The 27,881-nt window shown below is 40.5% G+C and overlaps 1 protein-coding gene across 1 annotated transcript in view; it reads left to right on the forward strand.

Annotated features, from left to right (window-relative positions):
* Nucleotides 1-27,881, forward strand: part of ARHGAP28 (Rho GTPase activating protein 28) — a 72,408-nt gene that overhangs the window by 32,286 nt on the left and 12,241 nt on the right. The window contains exons 2-8 of the mRNA XM_009879977.1: nucleotides 9,215-9,417; nucleotides 13,903-14,120; nucleotides 19,688-19,775; nucleotides 21,723-21,880; nucleotides 25,737-25,902; nucleotides 26,007-26,098; nucleotides 27,428-27,505. Of these exons, the coding sequence (XP_009878279.1) occupies nucleotides 9,215-9,417; nucleotides 13,903-14,120; nucleotides 19,688-19,775; nucleotides 21,723-21,880; nucleotides 25,737-25,902; nucleotides 26,007-26,098; nucleotides 27,428-27,505 (1,003 nt within the window). The remainder of the gene's footprint in view (nucleotides 1-9,214; nucleotides 9,418-13,902; nucleotides 14,121-19,687; nucleotides 19,776-21,722; nucleotides 21,881-25,736; nucleotides 25,903-26,006; nucleotides 26,099-27,427; nucleotides 27,506-27,881) is intronic.

Here is a 27,881-nt window from a genome sequence, read left to right on the forward strand (position 1 = left end):
GATAGAGGTGAGGCCTTATGCTGCCTCAAGTCATCCAGAATAAAGTCGCAGACTGTTCAGGACATTGACAAGAGTTTCCATGTTGATGTACTTTCCATCAGTTTCCAGCTGATGCACAACCATTTTTCTTCAGATAAAAATGGGAACATAGTGCTTTAAGATATTCTCTGTTATTAATCTTTTTTCATTGCACATTCTTTATCTACACTGCTTTATTAAGCAGTCTCATTAACAAAAGAACAGTCTTTTCAGCAAATTTGGGACTCTTTCCAAAGTAACACATACAGTCTTTACCAATGTGCTTGAGAAGCAAAAAATAGAATTATGCACACATCTTGATTTTTATTTGGCTACAGCATTTTCCAGCAAATTTTTCATTCCTTCTGACTGATTCAGTATGCCACAAAGTACAATACGCCATGGAAAATACAAGCTGAGACTTCAGAATTGCCTGACAGCCAACCCAGAGCTGCTGAGAAAAATCTAAATGGTGAGAAGTATATTTGCTTATGAAATTTTTGTGATTTGTAATAACTTCAACATTAGCAGTACCACAAAGAAGGACGTTCTGAATTTAAACATAAGGGATAAATTAAGCCAGTGGGGTTGTAACAGTTTATAACTATCTGAGAATCTGATCCAAGATTTTTATAGTGACAATGTGAAGTTGCTCCCCACTCTGTCAAAATATTCAAGAGTATCTTCACCACATTAGGATTTTTTTCAATAAAGCAGTTTTAAAAGTTGTGTGTTACTTAGCTTTAAAGGTTCAGTCCAGTCCTGTGAATACCATTAAGCACAATGTTCAAAAAGTATTCTCGAGAATTGCAGGGCAACTGATACCATTTGTGACGAAAATGTAAACAACTACATTAGCGAGTTTACAAATTCATGTTTTGTAGCTCAACTGTTGCCTTCCATATACATTAAAACACATTTCAAGGAAAACCCAATAACTCGTGAAAATAAGTACTGCTTGTTTGCTTAGGTCCTGAAGCCTTTTAAAGAAATGTAATGGGTGGAGTGTTGACATTTACTTAAAAGGGTGCGTTAATTATAGGAAAGGAGAAAGTAACAGTTGGATCTCACTTAAAACTAAGCACAAGGAAATCTTCAAAGAATTACTGCATAACTTTGAGCTCCTGTTTAGTTTACATGTTCACTCTAGAAGTATCTGCCTCCCTTCACTGATTATGTCAGACGCTTAAAGAGCTTACACTTGCAATGTGTATAGTTGCATTAGATGCCTTCCAGTAGACAGTATGGTCCAGTTCTTTATGTTATTACCTTAATTCAAGCAAAATGAATGAATTTGTCTTTTGAAGTGCTTCAGAGGGAGAAAGTCCTATAAATACTGTGAGCTCCTTAATGACAATAATCATGCTGCTTGAAAGGACACTCCTTTAGAATGATCTAAAATGAAAATAAGTACATATTCTTCCACAATTGCCACATAAGTGCAGGCAATTTTAGAAGCTGTACTGAAAGCTATAGAAAGTTTGACCCCTTATGTTTCAGTGTTTTGTGATCTCTGATGACTATTTTAATATTTCTTTTTCTTTGGAAAATCTCATTTGTGCTTCTAGAGCCAAAAATCTTTTAACACTGTCCAGTTTACATCCCCTGTGGGTTTTCCTTGCTTTGCTTCTTTGCTTGTTGAATGATTTAAACCTCTTCGGAGCTCTTGAACCTGTGCATTTCCTGCAGTTTTAACCATATCCTGTTGTGTTATAAATAATGAGTCTGGCTAAGTGTGAGTTGCTGGTGAAAGCTTATCAATTTTATTGTGAGAGAAGATTCTGGATTAGTCTACACATTACCCTCCTCCTCCCAGCCTCCTTGGTTTCTGTAGTTGCACACACATGAATGCATAGTGGCCTGATATACTCCAGTTGGCTTGAGACGATGCTATCCCCGGGGTGTGCTCACATGGCTGTTGCTTACCTTAGAAGTGACACTGCCAGAGCAGTAGGAAGCAAAAGAGAAATACAGCTTTTCCACCGCCTTTTGCGAGAGCTTCCTCTCTACTACAGATAGCTCTCTGAGGAGGGACCGAGTCAACAGCATTAAACTTCATGCAGTACCAGAGTTTAGACAGGATCTAGTGCATTTGTGCTTCCCCCTCTCCTTTTCATTCTTGTGACTCTGCTTCATCTTTGTTTGCTACTTTGGGTAAGACACTAGGCAGCTGCTTTAATGAAATGTGTCTACCTCATGCTTACTGTGTGGCTTAACTGAGTCATTCATGCCAAGGATTGGGAAAGTTACTGTAGTAAATCCAGAGTTGCCGTACGTCTTGATTTCAAATTCAGTCTGGGTGGAATTTGAAGGGTTTGCTTTGGATTTTGGGGTGCTCAGCTACCTCGCAATCTCTCTGGGTGAGTGCCAGACAGCTGGAAATTTTGGAGGCATCTACTCAACATGAGTGGATAAATTGTATGGTGCAGTGAGCCCAACGGTCCTGGAGGTCTCCATCAGCTCTGAGGCATATGTACAGTGAACTGTCACATCCAGTGATTTCAATGCTCAGACACAAATAATTTGTACTGTACATGCACAATAGATCAAACGTTTCCTGGAAGCACGGGATTTCCTAAGCCTACAGTACATGGCCCACGTGCCAATGTTTCTTCCTGGAAAACCTTGCTCTGCCCTAGATACGTGGATTTGTTTCATATAAAAGCAATTTGACTTAAGCAAGCGCCAACACAACAGAAGAATTTGTCACCCCTAACAATAAAAATGTGTTGAAAATGTTTCAGATGTTTAAACTGGTTGCTCACAACCAGCTTTTGCCTGCTGTTGGCCATGTCGAGATGTTTTTTATCTTGCCCATACACACTGAAAATTACATCTAACATACTCTGCCATGATCTGCTCATGTCCTTAAGTCTTCAGCATTCAAAACTAGCTTATCCTCCTCTATATGAAAAGAATATTCCAATTCACTTGGAAAAAAAAAAGGTTAACAGAATGTACTCTTGTTAGTGTTCATCATTTGGGAATCCCTGCTGCCCTTTAGGAACAGCCTTGTTAGAAGAATGAAGACAAAATAGAGTCCTTTCAGACTTTGACAGATGCATTGAAGCCATGTAGTGCACTGTCTCCATCGCATCAGGCCAGTGCTGAAGTGATGTGATCGCCAGTGTGGAAGAGAGGTCTGGGTCATGTCCCCAAAGGTCATCGTTGCCAGCAGGCAATACCTAGACAGTATATTCCCTGCGCTCCCCTGGCTCAAAGGGTCTGATTGTGAGAGCCCTCACACTGAAATGCACAAACAGAGAGAGATTCTTCTGCAATATCCATGCTCAGCCGCAGAGTGGTCACAATGTGGCCCTTGTTCTGGACGGGGGACTTCTGTACCACTTATGAAAAAGTTGCGTAAGAGAGAGCTGAAGAACCCAAGGTGAAATGCATTTTTAAAAGCTGGCACGTAACACCAGTGACCAAACTCTACAGCTGAATCTCCTAACTCCTGTCAGCACCTGGCTGAATTACAGATGAGTTACGAATAAATAAATGAAACTCTTTTAATTCCTTTAAATCTAAGAAGTCTTTTGTCTTTTAAGTCTTTAAATCTTAAGACTCACTAAACAAGTCCTTTTGGCCCAAAAAATGTTTGTGGAACCAGAAAAGCATGTTTAGAGGTAAAACTAATAGTTGACAGAAGCATATTTTGTAGAATACAAAGACATGCAAAGCACTGAATTCCTGTGTTTTCAAGTCTAGCCGATACAGTAAGGTGATAACTCAGCTTCTTTTCAAACCCAGCTTTGTAACAAAGAGCAATGAGATTCATATGATTTTGGAGTCTTGCTAGGCAACAGGATGAGAAAATGATTAATGAAATAAAATACTATTCTGCTTCTCACTGTGTTACAAGGGAGACTGGGTGACACCTCCGTGAAATCAATGAGCATGAGAGGTTAAATATTTGCTACTCTAGACATTAGAGAAAGGACTGGGAAACTTTAGGATTCACTGCCTACTACTCCCCTAACATCTGCAAGATAATCAGAAACAGAAGTGTGCAGACAGAGTTGAGGGGATATCATCTGAGATTTGCCCCTTTCTGTGAGCAGAAGCCACCAAGCACGGAAAGAAGGAAACAAGCAGGCAGCAAACAGTGCTGGAACAGGGTCATCAGGAAGGAACCAGAAGACAAGAGATTTGGGGCAAGAGTGAACTGTGCTGTGAACTGTGCACAAAGATACTACTTCCAATTGCTGGACTCTTCCTTTGCCTGGATTTTGAATACACTTTATAAAAAAAAAAAAAAAAGAGAGAAATATTGGCACATGACCGATTCCTAACATTTCAGAACAGAGAAAAATACAGCTCTTAATAAAGAGCAATAAATTTTGTTTCCCTGTCAATGCAAGCTACCATCCCCTTTTTTACATTTGGGAAGAGCTGAGTAGAGAGAAAGTAATTATTTTTTGTCGGAAATTGGTGAATTGTTATGACAAACCGAAGAATAGAAAGACCTGGGTACAGGAAACACCACTGTACTCTGCCACTGTTCTGTTTTTCAGGCACTGTTGACTTCACTGGATTACGCTGCTATACTGGTAGAATGACTGCAATATGAAAAGGTGGATCTTGCTCCTAAAATGACCAGGAGAATTTGCTTCCTTCATCTTCCCCATTCCTATAAATGTGCCTAATTGTGGTGAAGCAGGTTCAGGACCTGCTGAATGAAATGAAGCATAATGACTCACAAGAGTAACGTGTCCTGTCTCTTTGTGTAAACAAGGATTAAATACTGGTTTTAGCTACCAAATGGCTTTATTGCTCCAGTTTGTTTTATGGATTCTTTACCACTTACTATTTAATTAAACTGAAAACACAAGCCTCGCTTTATCATTAGTCAGCCTGTGAGCAATCATTAGATGTCACCAAGCCAGCTCTTCGTGTGGTTTGACAAACCTTCCTTTTGGGGGTAGGATAAGAATTGGTTATTGGATTTGGCTTGGCTATCCTGAAATCAATATGTGCTGTCAGACTCCGAACAGCACTCTTCTGCATGATATACGGAACATAAAATATAGGTTCAGTGGGCCTGGTTTGCTATTGCATTTCGTCAGCGTTATAAACATACACCAAAACATCCAGCAAAACCGAAGTCACACACAGTTGAATCAGTCTCCTTGTGCCCCATGGAAATACCCTGCTTCTTTGCAAAAATCTTTCCACAGAAAGCTTTCTACATGATATCATCATGTATTTCCTCATGGGCACTCTTTAACCCTTTCTCCTGTGACCAATATCCAGTAATAGAGGCATTCTTTGATAACATTGGCCATTCTAGTATATTTTGCTCTTCTTTCTTTTTATTTCCTTTTTAAAGGGTTTGAGTTTGTGCGTCTGTGGCTTTTTTTTTTTTTTTTAATTCCACCCTGAAAACAATTTCAGCTCATTCGGTAAAGTCACTGTAATTTTTGCTCAGTGCTTTAAAGTTCGACCTTCTCTCCCAGTATTTTCCATCTAGCAAGCCAGGATCTGAGATCCCTCCTGTGTTTAATTTAGTCAGCCTTTCAGATTAGCTCACCACTGCCCGTGTGTGTGAGGGAGCAAATGAAACTGAGCATGAGCTTCATGACTGCTACTTACCTAGCAAGGCTGCCTTTCAAATTTTCTGTAAGAACAACAGATTATGCACAGTGAAAAAAAAATTATTCTTGTAAACTTTTCTAAAGACACTGAGAAAAAGAACAAACAGGCTAGAAAGCCCTGAAGGTGAAAGAGGTATCAGGAACATAGGATATCTGCTAGGAGAGTTCCCAGGCAGTGGGCTACCTAGGTTTGTTGAGCTGTTTCTGAGACAGGCAGGCAGCTTGCTGAGTCAGTGCTCATTTAGTGTCCTTCAAGAATGAATTAAAAGTGGTGAAGAATATGCTTTGCTTCCTCAGTAGGATTTATTTTTTTTGCCCTGGAACTGTTTTGGGCAGCTTTGCCTGGAGGAAACGGAGACAACTGCCATTATCACATAAAAGCAAGACCACTTCCTCCAGGACAAAAGCCACAGGTATATGGGTCAAAACGGCAGCTGGAGGTCTTTTCAAACGTGTGAGCTTTTAATAGGCGGACTCAGAGTAATTGCAGAAGGTTTGTACCAGACCACCTGGAAGCAAACTTCAGCTGTTTACCAATAAGGATAAAGCACCTCTGCCTAACCTCTCTTGTTACAGGAATTTTACACAGCTTGACTTAATCCAGGCTGAGATAACAAGCCTCATATATGAGGTTCTCAGGAGACTTTGTTCAGCTGATTTTCCAAACAAGCGCTGTACTTTTAATTTTGTTGTAAGTGCACATTAATTACCCAGGAACCTTAGACGTACTTGGTAAATCTGGTTGTCACAGCAGTTGTTGCCATGCTACGTGGTCTGTTTTGCATTTAACTTTTTGGTATGGTAATATTACAAAATAGCATACTCACTGTGGGGAGAAAAGAAACAACCCGCCAAGCCTCCCTCTTCCTAATATGGTGAAATAAAAAGCCCTGGTTTGAGCTAGCTGAAGTGCTGATGGAGCCAAAGCCCAAGGATCAGTCTGGTGTGGTGCATGAAGAGCACAAGGGTCATGGTCAAGCTTCACACTGGGAGGGCAGGAAATGTTTAAATTCCCTGACCATGACTAAAAGATGGGAGCCAGCGATGCTATCAGGGGAAAAGCCCTCTTCTTGTCCCAGCACGTGCTCGATTCCAGACTGGCAAGAGCATTCCTTCGTAAGATTGCTGGTGCGGGAGCTCCAGGCTGTGCTGTAGAGCTGATGCAGGGACTTATTTTTGACGAAGGTTTGTACTAAGCAGGGGTACGAATTGCTCAGTGGACAGCAGCATGGGGGGCTCAGGCAGAGCCCCTGGGGCCACAGAGGAGGCCGGAGTGGGAGATACGCACCCCTGACGCCAGGCCTTGGCCTCTCCTCTCTGCTTGCACAGCGCCCGGTGAAAAGGGGCCCCAAATGCCATTAAGAGTGGCAGGAAGTTTTGCCTTTTTCCTTATTTGTGCTCACTATCACCTTTTAAACAAAAGAGCGCAGCTTTTCACAGCAGTAAGCAACTGGCTGGCGAGAGCTGTTTCCCCCGTCCCCACCAGCTCCCAGCTGAAGAAGTGGGATTTTTCTGGCTGTTCCTCAGGTATTCTGCTTCTGCCGGTTACAACCTCTGCTCGGGGACGTTTGGCACAGTATTAACTCACCATACATAAGCCCTGTGAGACTTGCATTTATTATTTTTTTTTATCCCTTGCTGATGAAGGGAAGAAAGGTGAATTAATTAAAAAAAAAAAAAAACACAAAAAACAGAGGCCGCCACTTCCAGATTCATAATTAACGTAATTACGATTTAGCAGGTACCCCAGACATCTGACAGTTTGCAAACTAAAGCCAACTGAAAAGCTTGCATCTCCCCAGAGGGATAGCTACATGGAAAGCACTCAAATAGCTGTAACGACACTTGTGTCACAAATTCTTCTCAGATTTGGTGATAGTGGCTTGTTCTAATTAAAACAGCAACAGTTTCAGGGCTATGTTTAAAAGCAAACAATCATTTGCTGTTTATGAGGGAAAAAAAAGGATAGAAACACTGAAGATAACACTTCTTTTCCTGGAAGACGTGTCTCCACAGCACCAGAGAACATTTTCTTCTGCTGAAACATTGCCACCCATCAGAAGGCTTTGCTTCCCAGCAGCTGACCGTGAGCACACGGGCAGGTTTGGTAGCTGAATAGTCTGTATGACACCTCTTGTGTTCAAAAAGGAGCAAAGGCCTGAGTTTTGCCCTTTTAAAATGATCATAATATCCACAGCTGGATTTGTTGTGCTCCATCATTTCCACCGTGCTCCCCCCGCACCAACCTGGGGCTCGGACCTAACCCAGAAGGCATGGCCTGGGACCACCCAGACAAAGCGAGGAGGCTCCAGGAGCCTCGGGGAAGAAGCCAGCCCTTCTCTGGCAAGGGGGGATGCAGCAGAGGCACCGGCGCAAAGGGGGGAAAGCACGTCCTGTCGGCGTTGTTAAATAATATATTGTTTACACATCCATTACGAAAACTTTGACAAGGAGGGAAATACAGAAAAGGAAGTGACTTTTTTTTTTTTTAGTGGAGTAAAAGTGATGCCTGTGGTTTTAAACAAAGGCTTGTTGGCAGGATGATGCTATAAAGAAAAGGAAGAGAAAGGGAAACTGCATTTGAATTAATTCAGATAAGTGAAGGCCAGAAGACCTTATGACAGAATTTTCCATTAATTCCTGTAGTCTAGCTCTCTGCAATAATTACGTTACCTCCTGAATCCTTTGTACAAATATTGTTGTGGTTGTTACTGTTTACTGTAATTACTGTTGATTACACTTACAAAAGCTTCTTACAGTATTGCAATCATAATAACGTGAAAGAACAAAGTCAGACAAGACTTTTGTGGTAGGTATTTTACAAGATTTTGTATTAACTTGTATAACTGTCTTCAGCTGCAAGAATTTAAAGTGAGAAAAGACAAGAACAAAGGAGTAAGGAACAAACTTCTTTGTTCTGGTTCCATCACTCTATTGAACCATCACTTGAAATTTGATTTTTAGTGAATCATAATTTTTTTTGAACCTGTGATCAAAACCTTCTATTTGGCCTAAAACATACTATTTCATTTCAAAGACAAATTTTGGTAAGATTTCATTTATTCTAATTTCATTTCAGAAATTGATTATTTTTTAAAGGATTTTCAAATAAAAAGTGATTATTCTTCTGAATTAAAATATTTCAAGTTTTTAATTCTTTTCTAGAGTCAAGATGAGTTTGTAAAATATTTCATGGTTCCCAAGTCTGATTATTTTACCCCAAAGAAGTTTGCACAGAACCATTTCAGCCAGTAAGCCAAACAGGAAGAGATAGAAAGAGGAACTGAGGCACAAAGAAGTTAAAAAGTGCTTCCAGTGTCTCATTAGATGGGTATCAGAGTTAGAAATACTGAGTCCCCCTCTAGGGTGTAAAACACTAAAGGATATTAAAAAGAGAAATTATTAGATGTTAAATAAATTTCCAGCCATAACTGGAACAGAGATCATGAAGATCACCAGAGCTGTGCACTTGGCCTCCAATATCTTGTTCCCTGCTCATTGGTACGGTCACAGTTGAAGCCCTAGTGTGTGCTTTGTCTTTGTGGTACAAGTTAGCGTGATAGAAAGATATTTTTATTTTCATCTCTATCTCTTTTCAGAAAGTCTCTCCCTCGTTGTCGAAGAATTAACAGGATGCTTTCCAACGAGTCAGCACCTCCTCCTGCATTCAGTCGCTCCAACTCACAGGCCTCCATGGACAGCACCTCCATGGAGGACTTCTGGTGCGAAGTGGAGAGCATCAAGGAGAGCAGTGAAGATGGATCCGAAGAAGCAACGCTCTTGGAGTTCAAACCTGCTGATGGTGAGCATAAACACCACTTCTTCCTCACACCTTGGCTTTGCCTCATCTCTTTAGCGATGCCCCAGTCTCCTTCCTACTGTCATCCAGTATAAGCAAAAGTGCTAGGCTGGGTCTACGATCATTGTAGCTCTACTTCTGAATGTCACAGTCAATGTACAAGAGATCACTGGAGAGGAACAATAATTCAACCTATTTTTTGCCCCAGGGCTGGTAATTGGCTTCTGAAGCAGGTTTTTTTTTTCCACCAACTTTATTTGTACTTCAGGAGGAGTCATATGTTGTAATTCAGAATAGAGAGGCACTAAATGTAAAATTCATCTCCCATATTAAATAAAATAAACCAAGCATATAAAAGTACCAAAAAGTTCATTTAGTATATTGGAATTTTCAACTTTTTGGCTTTTGATAGGATATAATGCAGAAGTTATGAAAGTCTTGAAGCAGATTTTAGTTAGATATTGTTTGCTGCTATCAGAAATTTGATAACTGCCTCTTTCTTTGATTGTCCAATTTAGATATAATTCAAGGAGAGATAAGAGATAAGTCTGAATAGATGTATGCCTACATCACTCAGACTCCCCACTTGTCAAAATTCATTAATCAATTATACAAATTATGCTGAAGGTATTACTAGCTCATTCTGTTACCTTAATGTTTTCCCCTCTACTTTTTCATAATGTATTTGGAAAAACATGTAATAGTCTGCACTAGCTTGTTGCAATGCGGCTTTGTGTTATATGATTTGATAATATCTAAAAGCAGTTCTTGTTTTTTTCCAGTTATGACCCAACTTACAAATGCGTTATATTGTGCAACACAAAATATCAGGTGTTACTATAGGGTGAAACCGAATTTCATTTAAGGTCATGACCCACTGATAACTGCTGCAACCCTTTTCATGGCCACTACTCTGGTAACTACTGATCTAGGGACAGATCTTGAAACAATGGCCTGTTCTTGCCATACAATTATTAACGTGAATGACGATGTATTTTTCTTACCTTCTTGTGCAATGACATGTCATTAATTCTGCTACCAGGAAGAAGGGTGAAAAAGGGGAAAGGGTGCTACTTTATTAAGCAATCAAATGTGTAACCAGTCATGATCAGTATCCCACATAGAGGTATCTAGCTCCAACCACATACTGCTTCCATGGGGAACACCTCCCACTCACTAGTTCCAGGTAGGGAACTAGTTCCTGGAAGCAAAAGGAGAAGACCTGTGTTCACCAGAAGTCTTGGTCTGCCATGAGGGTTATGGTCTGGCAGCTTAAATCCAAAGTGCACTTCTTTGTGCTGGCTTACGGACCCAAATAAAAATAAAGCAAGATGTAACACTGAAGCTTTATGGTTATTGTTATGGGAAGGCAGAAAAGCAGTCTGCCTCAATCATGTTGACCATATAGGGAAAATTCCTGTCTGATCATGCTCTCTACCTTGGATACGCCAGAAAGAGATTGAGAACCTCTCAGTGTCTTCTTCATGCGATTGTCAGTGTGAACTGGGTGTCCCTGACTTGTCTGCATGGTCAGGGGAATGTCACATATCTGTGAGTTACCAAGCTGGATAACTTAGTAGGACAAGGCAATGCAGGAGCCTGTTTTCCATGTTCTCAGAAACTTTTCCATCGGTTTCATCACTGCTGAGCTAAACCTTCACAACAGTGCAAATTCTGCTGCAGTCCCATTTTACCTTTTGTCTGATTACACCATATTACATTGCATTGATTTTTTTTCCCTCTGTCCTGAATTAAAAATGAAACTGCAAGGTAAAATGCAATATATCTCCACACTTCATTTACCTTCATACTGTTCTTTTAAACACATATATATTGCATACATCCACACACAACCAGGCAGTGCTTGTTCTAGTTATTAGCTTCAGGAATATATTCAGTCTGGGATTATAAATCTTTGAAATAATAGTGAATTCCATTAAGCTCCTAATAGGATAATACTCCTTGCCGAGGATCAAAACACTGAAAATCAATGAGGAAGTCCTCAGGGCAAAATAAAAACAAATATTCGTCACCCTTTTGAGCTGTCTTTGAGAGGAAGAGGTGCAGAATCCTTAAGAAGGAAGCCAAAGGGTGATAGCAGCCAGGCACCACTGATATTGTCGAAACCACAAGGCTGTTTTTTGCCAGACCGCATGTGCAAGGGGAAGACATCAGCACACTTACTCTGGTGATGTTAGTAATTAAGGTCAAGAAAGAACAGAAGATCATAACAAGTGATACAAGGGATGAAAATGTAGGGGAAGAGGAAGTCATGAGGTATTTAAGACGGCAGTGATGTGCAGAACTGCTTTAACACTTACTGTTACAAAGCTGGGATTCTGTGAGTTATTTGAGGTTATATCCGAAATTCAAGGAAAGGCACACCTCTTTCCTGGCAATCTCTATGAGAAAAAGAGAATTACCAACCAGAGGGAACCCTCTTGATTATCTTTTTGTCTTCTGGTGAAGCAGAATCAAACACAGTATCAAGACCTTGCTGTATAAGTAGCTACCACTATAAAAATAATGTTTTGTAAAACAACATGGTTTTCTTTTAGCCCTTATTTAAAACTATATGTCATAAAATTTTGAGGGTTTTTTAATGCAGAAATTCCTTCTCTTTAATAGTTTTACTCCACTGGTTGTTGTTGTTATTTCTTAGTCTATTGTTTGTGAGTGGTTGGAACAGGAAAAGGGCAATAGCCAGAGAAAACAAGTCAGAGGGGTGGCTGGTAAGCAGGCACAATTTCATGTCTGCTTTACTATTTTTCATAGCATCATGAAAGCCAAGTTTGATTAAAACCTAAATTCTTGGAAAGAATATGTCAGGATGAAAGCCAAAATGAATATAATTAAGAAACTTGAACATGAATGGATGTGGCTAGAGCAGCAGCACACAGAAATGAGACCTTGTTAGAAAGAGTGAGGACAGCAGAAGAACCATTGGTTCAAAGCTTACAAAGGAGCAAAAAGAACAACCTGTCATCCTATCTGTGGATGCAGAAAGGGTCTGAGTAGAGAAAAACTGTTTCACAGGATACAGGGCTGGTCACAGCCCATCTAACACAGAGCAGGGGTTTTAGAAGCAGGTATTTTTGTAGGGCTTTGTAAAGAGCCAAGGCAGTTAACAATGAAGTCAGTGGAGGCACATGTGTAAGATGCTTTCACTTGTCCTTACGGTCCAGCCCTGTAATTTTCTTTTTTGTGTATCTAACTGCCAAAGCACAGCAAACTGGTATCTATCAATCTGGTTGCATTCTGGTGTCAAGAAGAGGCAATAAAGGGAGAGTGGAAATACCAGCCTGCCATTAAGACCAGTGCTGGGACAAGAACAATAAGTGCATTCACTAGTTGTTTTATAGAACATGCTGCAAATTAATCCATTTCCTGTTTGACATGTTTATTTGTAATACCTTTTCTTCAGTCAAAGATGGAATGCAATTATTGTCTTGTCTCAAGCAGCATATTGCTGAGCTAGGATTGTTCACAGAACCAAAATGAAGGCCCTCAAAGTCTCCCGTGTGAAGAGAGATTTTAAAAGACTACGACTGTTTACTTTAAAAAGCAGACAAGTAAAAAGGCAAAATTTAAAGTTGCTAAATGATTTAGCCAGGAAAGAAAATACTTTTTCACACAGTGCATAATGTCACTATGGAACCAGTTGCCATGTTGAACCAGTTAAGAAGCAGGTATTGAACAGGATTCAAGAAGTTATTATTCACTAATCAAGATATCAAGAAATTCTGGGGTGGAAAGTGCTAGCCAGTCTTTGATTATTATTAGAAATCAGGATGATACCTGGCATGCAAGGATAGCTATTTCTGCATCTTCCACCCCTACCTGACCTCTTTGACACCTACCCTACCTGGCCTTTGTTCTTTAGTGAGCAGCTCTGGCTCTTAATCATCTTGTTCAAAACAGACTATTGGACTAACTGGGCATCATACTTCTCTCAGTGTGGCATCCTCGCTGGGTGTCTGATTTCCAGCTGACTTTGCACACTGAATATGAGATTTAAGATGCCAAAGACATTATTCAATTGTATACACCGCTTCAGTATTTTTGCTTATTTTAATTGGAATACAAATTTAATTTCCACATTCAAAATGGCTTCACCCAGTACAAAAAGTGGTATAAATGGTAACCGAGGTGATTTACACTCTTGAATGAAAGAGGGGTTAGTTTTTTGCGACCTTGCTGTGTCGAGCTTGGCACTCCACTGCCTTCTTCACATGAGTGTGTTGATGCACAGGTTAAAAATACCTCTTCTGTTCTTCTCCTAAGCCTCTCCTGTGCAGAGACTGCCAAACTGAAAGTTGACAGTATGTTGATAAAACTAAATTAATTCACACTTGTGGCCTAAGAAAGATTGGAAGTGGAGTCTTCTCAAGGTAAAGGCTAAGGCAGCAATCCACCGTGCCACCTCCCTTCCTTCAGCCCCCTCTCCCTCCTGTGCCAGGCCTGGTAACACGGTCTCTTCCTCCACAGAAGGTGAGCTGGAGGCAGAATGGCTGCAAGATGTAGGTTTGTCTACGTTGATCTCGGGAGCTGAAGAAGAGGACGGCCAAGCCCTGCTGTCCACTCTGACCCGAACTCAAGCTGCTGCCGTACAGAAGAGGTACAACACCTACACTCAGACCTTGAGGAAGAAGAACAAGCACACGGTCCGGGATGTGAGAGACATCTTTGGCACCAGCGACTCTTCTGTAAGTAGCCATTGCACCCTAGCAATCCTTTTGAGCTCAATTTTTATGCATTTTGCAAGGAGCTTGTCAAAGCTTCTACCAGACAGCAACCCTTTTCTGCTGACAATGTACAGAGAGCCAGTAGCAGTTCCTGCCACTAAGTCCAGACTTTTAATGCTGTATTTAGTACATTTTGAGAGAAAAGGAAGAAACCAAATAAAATAGATGGTGCACAGTTTTCCAACTAACCTGTAACAAAATGTTGTATCTGTTGCCAGCCTCCCTCCTGCAATCTCCTATCAAGACTAACATTTACTCCCTTATTTTTTGGAAATCGGTGAGTTACTCTTGGCAGCTATTCAAATTTTTTGCTGGCTTCTGGGGACACTTGCTATTTACTCAGCAGTCTCAGCGGTAAAGTAAAACTTCTCTAATGAAGCAACTGGAGTTCAAATATGCATAAGCAATTAAACACCTGCCAGCATGATTGCAACTAGTACACTAGCAGTTACATTTCACTTACGTAGCAAATGAAAATCTATTAACTGTTCATTTGCTTCATGGCTTCAGAAATTAGTGTTGCCACTGGTGATTTCATCCAGTTTTCCTTAAGGATAGATCTAAACTCGCCAATTCCTGTCCCTACACATTTTGATTTTGGTGAATGCAGTCAGCTGTCTAAGCTCAGTCCAATGCTCAAAGCAACATGCATGACTCTAGGTATGTCACTCATGATATCTTAAATGGGAGTCGCCAATAAGCTTACAAGCTCACCTTTTAAATTAGTATTAAAGTTCTCACCATTGCAAAGCTCCAAGAAACTTTTTCATTATGAAATTGTTTTGTCCTACCTTCTCCTCAAGGCTTGGCATCCTGGGTGAATTTAAAACAAAAAATTGGGAGACAAAGTTGTAGCTGCATAGTTATATTAAAATTACAAAGGCATAATGGTTGGGGAGTTAACTTATTTGTCTCAAATTTAAGTATCTGGGCTCTTTTGAACCTCTTGCACATACCCACAAATACATACAGAAGCATCCAGAAGTTTCCTGTGGGCAGACTTTCTTGCATGAGAAAACCTTAGGCATGTTTGCATGAACATTAAAAAGTTGATGGCACTTCTTATTAGATTAGCACACTTCTCCCATTTCAAGTATCTCTAAACCTTAATATGTTTAAAATTTTTAAAAATGGCAATAAAGCCTAACTTTCCTAATAAATTTCAATCAGCCAAATAAATGTTGTACTTATTCTCTCAGATGGGCACATTATTGATCTGATTTTGACCTGCTTATTTTTCACCTCTGCTTCTTACTTGCTAAAGGAATCAGAAGCTTCAGAGCCATTGCCCTTCAAATCACTGTTTTACCTCCTCTGAAGTTCAGCTCACCTACTAGTTCTGCATTTTGAAAGTCTGAAAGATAAGACTGAAAAAGTAATTAAGACTAATTCTTCTTCTATCAAAAGTATGCAGTTCTGTAGGATGCTTACCTAAATGTTAAATACAGACACACAAATACAACTCCAGAGCACACCATCACCTCCCTCCAAAGGGCTACAAAACAGATTGTATTTCTAAAAGTCTGCAAGTTTCCCAACACCCTTTGGACATTCCCATTGACCATTGCTCCTATCTCTGCTGCTTATTATGGGATTTAGAAGGTTTGACCTAATTATCAGCTCCTCAGGGACAGGTGCATTGCAGGGGGAGTGTTGTGCCCCAAGCTGAGGGTTTCCTGAGCAGCCCTTTGTAAGGGGGTCTCAGCTGCAGCAGCTCTTCATGCTCGACTGCCTCTCCAGTCATGGCACTACAGCTATCAGTGAATCTTTGTGATGAATCAGTTTGGGAAAGTGATCTGGAATAAAAACCACCCAGCCAAAAAAGAAGAGCAACAGGGAAGGGCAAATCTTTTCAGCAAAGCTGCTGAAGAGAGGCTGGTAAAAAGACTGCTTGAAATGATGAGCAGGAGCTTTGCTTTCCCATCCTGTTTTTCAGTTGGGAATGGAATAAGTAAACATGTTGCAAATAGCAAAACAACTCTAATTGCTTCACCTAACTCTATAATCCTCCCCATTAGGAGGATGGACTCACACCTTCTTCCCAACAACCTAAGCATTACGGGAGCCTAGAGGGATGGGTCACAGGAAGGATTACTCTCTTCTGTGGCTAATGATGACAGAAAAGGTGATTATCTCACTAGGGTCACCTGAGATGAGATTTAGTGAACCACTGAAGAAGCGTAGATAGTTGTCATCCAGAGAGTGGGGGGGGGGGGTAGTTTCTTTTCTCTGTTCAGAAAAAAAAACGCTTGCTAGATGTTTTGCTATTACTGCCCAGTGGCCAGTGTTTATGTGGGTCAACACAGAGCAAAGGGTGCTTTTCCCTCCCGCTGCCTTGAGGTCCATCCCCTCAGGGCAGGAGTGTTCCCTCAACAGCCCAAGTGGACTGAAATGAAAGGAAATGAGTCCATATCTCCTTTTGGAGGGGTTGTGGTTTGTTGTTGGTTTTTTTTTTTCTGCTAGCCACCCTGGAAAGGTACTGTGATCCCGGGCACAAAATGCAGCACCTGCGGTACCTTCCCCTTCCGAGAGTGATGCCTCGGTGGAGCAGCCTGCCCCAGCTGAGGTGCCTCTGCTCATTTTCAGACAGGCCTACACACAGCAGGCTCAACTGACAGCCACACAACAGAGATTGAAACTGGATGGTTTATTAATCACAGTGGCCTGATTTTCCTTACAGCTGTACCCCGCTGCTTCCATCAGAAGCTATCGGCTCTGGTAGTGCTCAAAGCCTAGAAAAATCAACAGCTGAATACAAATTGGGGGGAAACATTGATTTTATTATTGGAGGGCGGAAACGAAGCATTGTGCTAATTAACAGCCCAATCTTGTACGGTGTGTTCAACCAAAACTCTTCAAGAGTTTTAGGAGCATTTTACTTGAGCAATGCATGAGAAAATTATGTCCTAACTGAAGAAGAATCACTAACTAACCCAGAGCTATTCGCATGAAAAGGCATTTGTGATGATAGTGTTCAGAAATATGAATATATCCAAAGCATGGGCGACTTGTATCCTGACCGGACCTCCTTTGCCTTTATTGCCCTTAGCTGCAGGGCTGACAATAGAATTTGGTTGCTTTGGTGCTCCAATGATTTGTTTTTACATCTTCTACAATGAGGGTAACTACTAAAGAACTATCTACCTCATCTCCATCTTTTTCTTGCTCTTTTGATTTCCTCTTCCCATTGGAAATTCCTGTGTACATTGTGTCAGTAAACACTGGGCTCATTTTTAGTACTGGATAATGAGGTCTGTCTAATGAATCACTTTCAGTCAGAAATCAGGATATGAGAGGTTTTGCCTTCACTGGAGCCCTAGCCAAATGAACAAAGCTGTCCTGACGTAGTTAAGAACCCAAATTGACTCTTGGCTTTTCACATTCATTAAGACATGAGCTTCCAAAATTTTTTAATCTTCTTGTTTACTAAATAAAAAATCTGGATCTTGAAAATTCATGCATTAAAAAGACTTTTTTCCCTGCTCTTCTCTTTCTTTATACTGCATTATCATAAGATTTAAAAAAAGGGGGCTAGAGATAGTTTTTGCTCCTGTTTGGAAGAAATTTTCACAAGAGAGACAGAGATTTGAATTCTTAATACAGTCTCCCTGTGAAAACTGGCAAATGAGACCAAGAATATGATGTTTTTAGCGACCCCTGATATTGTACGTGGTTCATGATATTCAATTGCCACAGGCTAGAGCAGCCTGGGGGCTCTTGCGAGCAGTGCTGGGTGCGAGGCTGAGCTGTGCTGTTGGCTCCCCACCACCGGCTCCACAGTGCTCAGTCAAACCGCAGTGCCGCAGCTGCTTCACTATTGACTTCACCTCTGTAACAAGGCTGGAAGGATATTTTTTTTTTCTTAATAAACTTGAATCACTGTAAATCTATGCTGTTCGCGGGGTCAGACATTTTGAGCAGTGAAAACCAGTTGCTAATGTTTACCGTTAATTTCTCCATCTGGATCTTAACAGGCAGAACCACTACTTTTGCGTTTGTTTTTCCCAAATTGCTGAGGCAGGTTTAATTGTCCCCTTCACTTCCATATTCCCACCTCAAATTTATCGCACTTTTTTATGTCCTAAAACCTTTTGTGTAAATGTTATGGGATTTTATCATAAAAGCATCCTACAGTTCTCCTTTAAAAAAAATCAATGGTCCTTACAGTCTTCTGGCAAAGGAAGTCCACGTGACTCAAATCCTGTTTGCTCTCAAGTTTGCAGGCCATTTAATGTACTCTCTCAGGAGAGATTTTATTCATGTTACATTTGACTTTGTTACCCAAATAGCTCAGAGGATAAGACCAAATAAAACGACTGCAACATTATTTCAGGCATCCAATTGGAAGAACTGCCTGTCTTTTAAGTATCTGCCATTTTTTAGCAGCTTGAAGGCTGCTCCTGTGCATTGGCTACAAATGGGGAAGATAAAATTTCTGCCCCGAGGCATTGCTGCTTGTTGATAAACAGCCAATTTAGCAATTTAAAGAGCAATTTAAAGAGTGGCTGTTCCGGGCTCATCTGGGCCCTCAGCTGCAGGTTTCAGCTTGATGTTGCTCCATCAGGCTCGTGGGAGTGAGGCAGCAGGTTTGAGAAAGGGGGGCTCCCAGGGCTCCCACCAGGATGCAAAGACGGACAAAAAAATACAAGGCCGGTTTGGGGCATTGTAGTTATTTTCGCTGAGTACCCTTCAGAGTATTTTTTAAATTCCTGACATTTGGGGTTTTTTTTACCCAAGAATGTGGAGGTGAGCTGCTACTGCCCCACGTATGCACAAATGCTCAGACTTGCCTTTATGATGAGTCCCAAAACCGTTGAGAACAAGGGCAAAACTCGGCTGCCAAGATGAGGTGACACTGCTTGATAGTCACCCCCTGGGCTTCGGAGCCCCATCTCTGCCCTGCCACACATGCTTCCCCCACTTTCATGCAGAGCAGAATGATTTCTGGAGCAGAAAGAAATGAAGTTGACTATAGAAAAGGTCTTTTTTTCAAAAAAAACCTGTTTTTTCAGTTCACTGATGAAGTGTTGGTGTATAACCTATGAGAGGACATCTGTCCATTAATAATTTGCTGGTGCTCAAATCCTGAAAGGGGTTGAACAGCCTGGTTTCTGACAGATGCGTGGGAGCAGCGGATGCTTGACGTGTGTCAGAGAGTCCTCAAAAAGATTTGTGGCTAAAATGATTAAAAGCAGGATGGATTACAATTTGACAAGGACCTTTCACTTAGTACAATTATGTACAGCAATTTACTTAGCAAATTTCAGTCTTTATATAGGACAGGACTCATTAGCTACAGCGAGCTGCAATATTACTGACCTCAACATGATCCAAACCTGTGCAGCCTGGGGAAGATTAATTTTCAGGCTTGGCTATGAAAAATGTGCTCTGGTTAACCGCTACAGGTTGTTTAAACTTGGCAAAAGAGTGTAAGGTGAGAATGATAACGGTGTTGCTTAAACTTTAGCAGTTTCTGTCCATAGACGTTTACCTTCACTGCAGTCTGATCATTTTTCCTTGCCTATCAGCCCACATTTGAGACAGTTCCAGTGTCACCAGTTCCTTCTAATGGTATCCAGCTTCCTGGGCAGAAGCCAGTTTGGAAATCAGTTAGCTGTGAGTATGCCAACGTGTAACCAGTGTTCACTTCCTCCTAGGAAAATGATAGACAGAAAGATCCTCTTGTGGTTCTGAGGTTAGTTCCCTCTTTTGTTTTGGGGCCATGCTGCATATAGTTCCTTAAAATCGTTTTCAGCTTATTGTCATGCAGGAACCAAATTTTCCCATTCAAGGCTGGTGTTGTACAGACACAGATTGCTGCCCTTGAGGCGTTGGTGTCTAAAATGTACTCATCATTGCAAGGCTGGGAATGTAAAAATAACCTCTAAACAATACGGTGCAGAATTTGTCCAAAATACGTCAGCAGTATATTTTCTCGTTGCAAATCACGACAAGAAAGATGCATATTTCTTTCACATTTCTTCTCCAGTACTGCAGAAATTGTAGTGCTAGAGATTTATCATTTTTCTGGTTCTCCCCTATTATTCTGGTCTACTACTGGTGTTATTTTGGACATCCCTTAAAGACTTTGCCCTGACAGCGACTGGCAGTACTAATGAAAATGATAGCTCTGCTCTATTCAGTGTCTGGATAACTGTCAGCAGCCTTCTACGGGAATGTCTATCTTTTATTTGGAAAGCTCTTCCCATCACCATTGTTCAGGGCTTAACTAAAGGGATATCAATACCTGAGTTTCAAAACTAGTCTCTTAGATGTTTAACTCTGGATATAGTGCCACAGACACCTTCCTTGGTTGCAAAAGCTGCTCTGCTGACACCTCTGCTCTGCAAGCAGTTTTACTAGAACAGATGGGGAAGCCAATGGCCAGGGATACCATGGACGGTCTGTGATCCCAGGTCCAAGGATGGAAAGAGAGATGGAAAACATCTTAAATGGCTTGGCCATTAGGTAACATCTAAGGCCACAGTTCAGAAGTCAGAAACCACTTAATAACACACTTAGCTTTTTCAAACCATGCTTGCAAAACAAAGTGCGTTGCAAAAAATGTTTAAGTCCCTGTATCTATAAATGTAATGATTCAAAAATCATGGGGCATGCATATGTTTATAAAACACGTAATGCTTTTTAATTCACTTTCTGATTTCCAGGGCTTTTGAATGCACTTGAGTCATGTTAGTAAACTCTTCTTTGCGATCCTGGGGGCTGAGATTTTACTTCACTTCCAATGAAAATTATGATTCTGTTCCAATTGCATGTGTCTAGGAGCTGGACCTTAAGGGGAAACGTAAAATTGTTCTGAGATGTGAAAGATCAGTCATGAAAGTTGGCAACACTGGAACTCATGCATCTTATCACACTTTGGACTCCATGACAATAGGATATTTCTGTACTTGCTTGTACTGATATAAAAAATTTTCCTCTGACATCCACTAATTCCAGCAGGTGACTAAATTTTAGAGCAGAGCAATAAGTAATTTCACAATATCTACCAGAAATTCCAGTAGATATAGTGTTTTTCACACTGGAAGATTGTACATCAAGTTCTGTTTTGGTGCTACACACCTAAACTAGGAACTGTGAGAATGATATGTATTTGAGCATACAAAATATACGCACAGTGTCTTATGATTGTAAATAAGTCAACAGTGACCTGAGAAACTGTGTCAGCAGCCTTTTTCTGTCAGGAACTTTTATTTTTAACTGTTCATTAGACAAGTGCCAACACAGTTTGCTGGCCTGGGTAGACAAGGATGGAGTACAAAAACTTGATAATTGCTGATAAACAGGAAGTTCCAGCTTGACTATCTTTCTCACGAAAAGCAACAAGTTAAATAATCTAAAATGAAAATAGGGATTTTATTTCTAAGGGTTATTTCCTCCAGACAAAACAGGAACATGCTGAGGTTTACACTGAAATTCCTTTTGAAGGACTTCCTTTATTACTTTCTCAAGATTTTTGTCATCTTAGTTCAATTTTTTAATGTCTCTGTACTAAATGCAAACATGCATTCAGTGTTCATATATAGTTTCCCTTATTTCCAGCTAATAGCTGCCTAGACTGCGGACTAGATAAAGGCAGCCCGTCCATAACAGAAGAGCTCTCCTATGAGGTCTCTTTCTCAGAATCCATCACAGTCCTTCCAAAAAACCAAGAATGGCCGAAAAACCAGAGGTTCAAAAAGGAAGACTCTGCTTTGCCTGTAAGTTTGTTCTCGATGTATTTCCTCAGTTGTTTTCTTTAACCCATTAATTTCCTGCGTTATATCCCCAGCACACTGGAGTCCATTAAGATCCATTAGCTGTCCTTTGCTATGCGTGCTTCATAGAGGCTGCCCGCTGTGCCACCATACCCCTTGTGAATGACTCCCAGAGAGGCACCAAAGCTAAACTGGATATTCAAGCTCAGTTTTAACTTGTACCCATTGCAGATGAATATGTGTAACTCAATCCACATATATTGCATCATCCACACATTTTTCACATAGAAATAAAGACCAGGTACTGGCACTAAAACTAGCAATCGTTTTCATTTCTGGTCTGCTTTCCTACTTTATTCCCCCACAGATTATCTGTCTTTGTTAACACAGGAACTGAAAATTGCTTCACGATGAAGCGGGGAAAGCAAGCCTCAGTCCTGCAACAGTACTGATTGTCTTAAATCAATATTCAGTGCAATGGCACTATAGGGGATACTATGTGAATGGTTAAGGGAAAGTTTATCATATCATCCGACCAGACATACACTGAGAAGTCATCTCATTATCTGAAATTATTTCTTCAAGTAAAGGAAGTCAGTTTTCTGTTTCCATTCAGCCATTTCCATTGCTGAAAACTGAAGCATTAGGTTTATGCTTCAGATACCACCTTTTTAGTGAAATGTATGAAATAACTGTAAAATATTTGGAAGCATTTCCTGAATGTTATGATGCCCTGAGGTCCTGAACTAATCTGAAATTGTTGCTATCCACACAGACATTGAGTTCTCTGAGAATTATCCATTTGTCCACCTCAGGCACCACCAAATAAAAAGAAGAATCTGAGATGCAGAAGTAAGCTTCCCTGATGAAAGGATAGATAAGACACCAAGTAGATTACAAGTGGTGTGAAATCCCCGTGCTTTAGTGTGTCTGGCTTTTTTTGTGGTGGGGATAACTTGGTGCCTTGTGGAGAGCAAGGATATCTCTGCATCTCATCATGATTTTGACAAATCAAAGGTTCATCCTTGCTCTTGTAACGGCAAAACTAGGACCCCAGCCTTCATTACAACACATACACATAAACACATACAAATCGTTCTTTGCAATAGCTCAGACAGTTTCCAGTTGATAGAGCAGGGAAACTGGTGACAAACAGGGAAGAGAGGATGCTACAATGAACATCATGGACCTGTGGATGCATAATTCGTTATTATTAGAGAAGGCCAGTATTATGCTGGAGATGAACATGCACGCAGGACATCATTTTGTGTGCTTGAAAGAGTACATGAGAAATATGCCAGGTCATCACAAACAGAGAGTTTCTAAATAAAGTCAACAATCATAGATGTTGACATTGGCAATTTTCTTCATATGCTGCCACACACGGTATTTGTTTTTTTCTGTAGTGGGTCAGACCGTAATGGGCTCCAGCAAAAAATCACCTCTTGCTCTGTTACACAGAGCGACCAGTCACCTACACTCTGAAGGATTGTCCCCCCTTCCTCAAGGTGGGCCAACAGGGACAGACTGAAGTCTACACATCATACTTCCTTGCTAGAGGGTTCTCCAGGGCAGGTCTGACCCATTAATATAACTAGCTTCATGGATAGCATATACTGAGCTGCACAGATAGAGATTATATGTCATAAAATCATAGAATCACGGAATCACAGAATCTCCTAGATTGGAAAAGACCTATAAGATCATCTCGTCCAATTAACCTAATGCTGACAAACCCACCACTAAACCATGTCCCTGAGCATTATACCTACACCACCCTTAAATACCCCCAGGGATGGGGACTCCACCACTGCCCTGGGTAATGCCTTCCAATGCCTGATGACCCTTAAATGGCATGTCCCCTGAAGCTCCCAGAAGACCCAGCTCAACACCACTGTCTGCATAGGGTTACGTGCAATTTCCCCAATGTGGGACCATGATCAATGTGACTTAGCTGAAGATACTATAGAACTAAGAGTCAGTAAGCATTTCAGGCCATCTTAGTACACTCTATATTTCCACATAGAAACAACACGTCACACAAGATCAGACATGATCCTCAGCCGAAGTGCCAGTAATTTAATTTCAGGATAGCACAGCTTCCTTCAGTGGTGCATATTGTGACTCCACTGTTTGTAAGAAAAATCACTGGAAAATTGTGACACAGGACAGAAGAAAGAGGTCCAGCCCCAAACCTTGTGTTAACACTGCATCGCATCATCGTGAACCTAGGAGACAGTGAGCCACCACGGAAAAATCATTGTAGCTATTCTTTGTAATCGGTTTTGGAGTGTTTGTCATTTTTTCTTGGCAAACATACTTTTTCTCTTTCAAAAAGAAAATATATGTATACCCTGTATTTTTTTCCTTATTTTCAAGACAGCTTATTGTGCTTTGACTGTTTGTGGACATTTTGCATCACTGGAACCAAAATGTATAGATATTCTTTAGTAATTTCTGTGTCTTCAGAATACTATCCTCTGTGTAGCTTTTATTACATTATTGAGTCTCAGCATAAGAGTAACAGTGGTATTGCTGCATTCCGGGGAGGGAAGATTCTGGTCTAAAATGCCCCAGATGGTATGTAAATTAGTTATTCCATCCCGTGCACTCTTTATCCCCCAATTATGATTAACCCCTATTGAAAGACCATGCGCACTATGATGTAAGAAGTCCTAACCTACATGATCTAGATGTCCTTTGTCCTCTCTTACTTTTAAAACCTAGTGTAAGTTTAATTCTTTTTTTGTGGTTTTTTTTTTCTTAATCTGTTTGACTGGCTTCATCTAGAGATGGGTTAAACCTATTGAGGCCGTATTTGTTTAAAAAAGGGAGGACTGGGCTGAAATATCCAGAAGCAAAACATTATTAAAGGCTGGGTTTCCACTCGGTTCCCTAAAGGGAGGAGATGATTTGTAATGCTATTTATTTATACCTCTGAGTAACAATTACTGGTTTAAATTACAATTAAATTAAAAAAAAATACAATACCAAAGATCCACAGTTCTTTGAAAAGTATGTTTTTTACTATAACTTCTTTATTATGTCTAACAATTATGTCAAAAGCCAATGGGTATTTGTTCTTTTTGACATTTGTACAAATGCTTCTGTCATGACGCAACATTCCTGGCTCTGGTCCATGACACTGCAACTTCTAAAATATGTAGACATCTTCACATGCCCCCAAATCACTAAGTATCATTTAGTTCAAGCCTACTTGAATAAATTATTTCTTAGCTGCTGGGAGTCCTGTTTCTAAGCCTAAATGCTTCTTGAGTGATAAAAAGTACCACTAAATTGGCAGATTGGCATCAGGACTAAGTGATTTTGCTTCTGGACTTTTCCTCAGATCTTCAGTTTGGACTGTCCTTTAAGACCTCATAAATTAATAGTGATGTGCAAAGCAGGCATGGATTCATTACACGCACACACACAATTGATATACCACCGTATCCATGATGAAATATGTCAGCTGCTTCAACAGCGTTCAAAGATGCTCTGGGGGAGGCAGAAGCAGAGCAAAGTGCTATATCCTGCTGAAACTGGGCAAAAGTTTAAGTAGCACATAGCTCATTTGTCCCAGCTGAAGTCCAGCAGTGAGGTTAATACCTCTGCTCCAGCACCGCTTACCTGTCAAACTGCAAGGGAACATGAGGAGCAAGAAGCTCGATTTTATGTTTCAGTTGGATGCAAGTTATGTCAACATACCAGTCCAATATAGAGTGTTGTAGTTCAGCTCTTTGGTGTTATCCATCTACCCTAATATGACTTCCAATCCCATATGGGCATCCCTTCAAAAACAAAAATTCATGTCCTGTAATTTTTGTGCAAATAAAGATGCTACCTTTCTCTACTGTAGAAATTCATAGTTCGGAAAAGCCGGTTCGGACTGACAGAGGTTGGAGACCTCTCTCCTGAAGATATGAAGAAGATCCGCTACCTCTCCCTGATTGAGCTAACGGCCTTCTACGATGCACTGGGGGTGGAGCTGAAGAGGAACCGTGCAGAGAGGGTGCGGGGACGAGGTACCGTGCTGTGGCATCCCCATGGTGGCCACCTGGGCGTAGCTAAGAAGATGTGTACGAGGCTGTGTTTTCTCTCTTTCACGTTTGCTGTTATTATTTTTAAGAAAATGGTCTATTTGGAGTCCCTCTCACCATACTGCTGGAGAACGATCAAAAGAAGGTTCCTGGAATAAAAGTTCCCCTCATCTTCCAAAAAGTGAGTATAACTCAGCCTACTCAGCCACTAAGATTTGATCCTCCATCATTTGCACTGACACTCAAAGCAGTCATCAGATAAAAGAAGATGCAGACTTCACAGACTTGAAGGTGTCTACAGGTTGTCTGTCTGTATGCTGTGGTTTGAAAACCTTGTGACAAGGAGACAAAATTTGCCCTTTTTTGTGTTTTATCTGTGGTGGAGACCTCTTTCGATTTTTGTAGTTATATGATACCATACAGAAAACTTCAGGAAGCAAACATCTGGCTTCTTGTTTCCCTTTTTTTATTATATTAGAGAGCCACACAAAATCTTGTGTGTGTGCAGAGGTGGCAGAGATGAGTTGTCGCAGGAGTTTTTATTTCACATGTATTCAAACCATCGGTATTACTTAGCTATTATGTCCAAAACAGAAGTGGTATCTTCTCATTGAGATTTGTGTGAGAAGACATCATTTGTATAAGTCATTTGACAGTAGATGTCTTGGAGACAGGTACACAGACACAAGCATACATGTAATTACACAGGTTTACATGGACTCGAAACTACAACATATTTTCCTGTAAACACTGACAAAAGGGGAAGTGGTGTGGAGTTTCAGGGGAAAGGCAAACATGGCTTGAATATTTACATGAGTTTGCAATCAGCTCCACAGCTCCCCTGTCAAATTACCATGGGAAATTAGAAGGGCCCAAGAGCTGGGACAGGAATCAAAGCTGGTGGTGAAAATCCAGAGCTGTATGAATAAATGCTAGGAAATGATATTTTTTTTCCTCATTCTAAATTATGTTAAATCAAAACATACTTATTTTTTCATAAAGAACTAGAATGGAAAGCTTATTTCTCTATTCACAGAAATTTCAAACTAAAATATCCTGGGATCATTTTCTAATCTGAGTTCTCAGTTCCCAGGAACGTATGTTATCTATAGACCTTTCCATTGTGCTCCTTGGGGAAAGACTTAAACATTTCTCAGAGGTTAATTTTCCCTCAAAACACCATTGTGTTTTACTCAGTGTATCTGCCCTTTTATTAATATGTTTATATGTCAATTGTTCTATAGCAGTGCCAAGTCTCAAATCAAGGACAGAGGTGCCTACTGCATTATGGGTTTTCTGTACTCTGCATACTCTGTATTTCAGGGTCAGGAATATGGAGAACAAATTAGGAAGGTTTACTTACATGAGCTAACTTGTTTTCATTAGCAGATTACATAGAAATGTATCTTTATCAAATTAGTTTCAAGAATACCTAGACTGAAAAAAAGTTAATAGTATTTTTAAGTGCTTCTGAGTATTTTCCTGGGTTTTGTTGGGTTTTTTTTTTCAGTTGCTGCTCAAGCTTGAGGAAACAGGTTTAGAAACTGAAGGAATTCTACGAGTGCCTGGATCTGCCTCCAGAGTCAAGGTACACGCTCACGCCAGTTTTCAGTCTCCTGGACCACAGACCCTATGTAAAATAATACAGCACACGCAAATGCACACTGCACATAAATACAGATGTGTGTAGATAAGCGTTTCTATTCCTACCAGTGAAAGGTCAGATTGGTTCCTGGGAACCGATAAATCACAGAACATGTGGTCTATTGCTTTGCATTTGTTAATGTTCTATATAAAGCACAGACTTGATGTTGAATGCAGTTTTTCTCCGCTAAACATTGAGTGGTCCTTTCAGTTTATCTCTGTCATCCAGAACTGCTGTGATTTTATCTCTCTTTTAATTTATTTCAGTTGCTAAACTGAGTGAACTTCAGATAAAGATCTTATTCGATGTCATTTTAACC

The sequence above is a fragment of the Charadrius vociferus genome, unplaced genomic scaffold, assembly GCF_000708025.1.
Source record: "Charadrius vociferus isolate BGI_N301 unplaced genomic scaffold, ASM70802v2 scaffold202, whole genome shotgun sequence".
In the NCBI taxonomy this organism is placed as follows: Eukaryota; Metazoa; Chordata; class Aves; order Charadriiformes; family Charadriidae; genus Charadrius; species Charadrius vociferus.